This window comes from Cryptomeria japonica, chromosome 10 (assembly GCF_030272615.1).
Source record: "Cryptomeria japonica chromosome 10, Sugi_1.0, whole genome shotgun sequence".
In the NCBI taxonomy this organism is placed as follows: domain Eukaryota; kingdom Viridiplantae; phylum Streptophyta; class Pinopsida; order Cupressales; family Cupressaceae; genus Cryptomeria; species Cryptomeria japonica.
The window spans coordinates 45,363,094-45,366,843 of NC_081414.1; the positions used below are offsets into that span (position 1 = coordinate 45,363,094).

Consider the following 3,750-nt stretch of genomic DNA (forward strand, 5'->3'; position numbering starts at 1 on the left):
AGGATTATCTATCCAATCCATCATTCCACATGGGTGGCTAATATTGTTCTGGTTCGTAAGAAAAATGGGGAAATAAGAATTTGTGTTGATTTTCAGAATCTGAATCAAGCTAGCTTGAAAGACAATTATCCTTTACCAGTGATGGATCACATTCTCCAAGCTGTTGCTGGATCCGAAATGATGTTGATTCTTGATGGTTTCTCTGGATATAATCAGGTAAGTGTGGCAAATGAAGATCAACACAAAACGGCCTTTACAACACCTTGGGGAACTTTTGTCTATAATCGCATGCCTTTCGATCTGATAAACGTTGGAGCCACTTTCCAAAGAGAAATGAACCTTTCCTTTGGTCACCTGATTGGTAAGACCATTGTTGTGTATCTAGATGATTTGATGGTCTTTTCTAAGAAAAGGAAAGATTATTTCAAAGATTTAGAAACTATGTTGCAAAGATGCCAAGATCATGGTATTTCTCTTAACCCAAAGAAATCATTTTTCTATGTTACTGAAGGAAAGCTTTTAGGACATATAGTTTCACAAGATGGTATCAAGATTGATCTTGATCGTGTTAGAGCTATCCAACAGCTAAGTTTGTCGTCGGACAGGAGTGGTGTCAAATCGTTCTTTGGTCAGGTAAGCTTTCTCAGGAGATTTGTGCCAGATTTTGCTGAAATCACTAAACATATTGTAGGAATGATGAGTGAAAAATAGATCTTTAAATGGAAGGAGGAAGCAAAGAAAGCTTTTGAAGAGGTTTAAAAGGCCATTTCTCATGCTCCAACATTAATTAATCCTGATTTCAAGAAAAACTTTATCATTTACTGTTACGCCTCAGAGCATATAGTGTCTGATATTCTCCTACAGAAGAATGAACTAGGTGAAGAGTTTCCTATTGCATTTATGAGCATCCCACTTAAAAAGCATGAATTAAACTATTCGATGAATGAGAAGCAAGCTTTCACAGTTGTTAAAGTTGTTAAGCATTTTAGGTATTATATATTGCATTCTCACTCAATTGTTTTTGTGCCAAATTCTGTTGTTAAAATTATCTTGACTCGGCAAGAAGTGGGAATGAATAATAGAGCAACTTGGGTTTCAAAGGTTAAAGAATTTGACTTGGGTATCAAGCCGACAAAGTTAGTTCATGGACAGGGGTTATGTTGCCTGAAGGTAGAAAATAAAGAAGAAGAAGAAAGTTTGCCATTAGCTCTGTTTGTTAGCCTGCAGGATGAATGGTTTACCAGTGTATCCTTTTATTTAACATATGGAGAATGTCCTACGCATTTGTCTCCTAGAGAGAAAAGAAACTTAAAGTTAAAAGCAGCTAAGTATGTTATTTTTGATGATATATTATATAAGAAAGGTTTAGATGGAACTTTCTTGAGGTGTGTGGATAAAGCACAGCGTGAGGCCTTGTTGAAATCATTTCATGATGATGCTTGCAGTGGACACTTCTCTTCTATAGTCACTGCTTACAAGATATTAAGGAACTGCTATTATTGGTCTGGCATGTTTAAAGATGCATATACCTAGGTTGCTAAGTGTGACAAATGTAAATTCTTTACAGGAAAACCACAGCTAGCTGCTTTACCTCTCAGACTAGTAGTCGTGGAAGAACCTTTCAAATAGTGGGGTTTAGATTTCATTGGTCCATTGACACCCCCCTCTATCACTGGACACACACATATTCTTACGGCCATAGACTATTTTACTAAGTAGGTAGAAGCAGTACCTGTTAGGAGAACAACCTCAGAAGTAATATGTGAGTTCATAAAGGAAAATATTGTGGTTCACTTTGGGGTACCATCGAAGATAGTGACTGATAACGCTGCAAATTTTTCCTCCTATGAAATATCCATGTTTTTTTATGATCATGGCATTTCTTTGGTGCATTCCTCTTACTATTATCCATAGGGTAATGGTCAAGCAGAATCTAATAACAAAAATCTGATAAATATCATGAAGAAATTAATAAGTGAGAATGCTAAAGATTGGCACAAAAGGCTATATGAAGCTTTGTGGGCAGACAGGACTTCACCCAAGAAAGCAATTGGTATGTCACCTTTTGAACTTGTGTATGGAGTTGGGGCTCAACTCTCACTTCCTCTTGAATTGGCAGCTTCTAAATTGCAAACAATCATTGAGGATACGTATTTTCAAAATGCATTGGAAAAGAGAATTATGTATTTAATCAGGATAGAAGAGGAAAGGGAGAAGTTGGTTGATCACATTACAAAGCATCAACAATGGGTTAAAAAGATTTTTGATCGCAAAGCTAGGCCGAGGAAATTTATGCAGGGAGACCAAGTCCTACTCTGGGACAAACAGAGGGAACCAAAGGGAGCACATGGAAAATTTGAGTCGTTGTGGAAGAGTTCATTTTTTATTCATGAAGTAAAGGGACCAAATTCCTCCAAGCTGGCCTATGTGGATGGTACTGTTCTTCCCCTATCTTATAATGGACAGGATCTCAAGCTCTACAAATTCTAAGTAGGGTATCCCTGCATCTTCTGTACATAACTCAATTTTGTTGTGTTAGTTTTGTTGTGTCAAGTTTTTTGTTGTTTTTTAGCTATGTCTGTTTTGGACCCCCGTCTTTGTTTTAATGCGTAACCAAAGATTCTAAGTCCCTTCCTAGTCCTTCCCAGTCCTGGTCCCCAGTCAGAGCCATTGTTACCCCTTATTTATCCGCTTATAGATTATCAATTAGGGGGGCATTATTTTATTAAGTATTGCAAAGCTTAAGTCTTCATCAATTTGAGTTTCGTACTCGTCCGTTGAACCCTTTATAAAGTTCAAAATTTTGGTTCAAAGGAAATGTGGTCTATTAAGTTCTAAGTCTTCATTAGCATAGTCATTGAACTTGAACTTTGAACCTTTCTGGTTCAAGGTTCAAGGTTCAATCGGTCTTTTGTCTTATGTATTGTGGTTGTCCCTTTAACGTCAGTCCTTGTGGTCATCTTGAACTTGAACCGTTGAACCACTCTTTGAATGGTTCAAGCTTCAAGGTTCATTTTCGCGTCATTGAAATTTTCTTTTGTTTCCTTCTTCTTTTCCGCAAGTGTTAATCTTTTGTCTTTGAACTTTGAACCAATGAACTTCTTTTGAAATAATTCAAGGTTTAAAGCGTTGTTTCAAATCAGCCCGATGGTGTTTAGAAGATAAAGGCGGCGTGATGGGAACAAAATATTCCTCATTTTCCATGTTTTCAAACTGTAATTATGGAAAGCAATCATGAGAAAGTATGTCGACCATGTGGAATTGATTCTTAATTAATGAGCATGTCAGAACTATATAAAATCATGGGAAGTTTTATACAGATAAATGAGCTGGGGTGAAGCATGCTTTGGTACTTATCAGTGTTTTTCGTCCTTAAATATGATGCTTCTCAAGTAAGAAAATCATTGTTGCTATTGGCGAAGAGTAAGGACGTGGAAGGTAATTTAGCTCAGTTTTTCCGAGGGTTACACAGTTTGATGGTGAAGACAGGTGAGTTTAATCACTAACCTCCCCTGCTTTGTTTAGCTCTGAAATTGTTAGTGTAATTCCTTGCCTCGAGGTTGAATGTTGTCTGATTGATACAATTTTAAGCAAACATGAGACCAATACTTCCAAACATGGGTCCAACCTCATGCTTAATTAGTACCCTTCCAGAATTAGATGATACGGCTTTAGTTCAAGATGAGTTAGAGAATTTTCTAGAAAGGGCTAAGAATCCAAAGGCCAATTCCATGATGGAAAAGATAGTTC

General features: G+C 37.0%; 1 protein-coding gene across 1 annotated transcript; it reads left to right on the plus strand.

Annotated features, from left to right (window-relative positions):
* The first annotated feature begins 1,959 nt into the window (after positions 1-1,959).
* LOC131858765 (uncharacterized) lies at positions 1,960-2,490 on the plus strand. Its single transcript, XM_059212214.1, has one exon. The coding sequence runs from the start codon at positions 1,960-1,962 to the stop codon at positions 2,488-2,490; it is 531 nt and encodes a 176-aa protein (XP_059068197.1).
* Positions 2,491-3,750: the final 1,260 nt, after the last annotated feature.

Excerpts from the sequence above, each read along its gene's own strand:
- LOC131858765 (XM_059212214.1), top strand. The coding sequence starts at position 1,960 with ATGAAGAAATTAATAAGTGAGAATGCTAAAGATTGGCACAAAAGGCTA.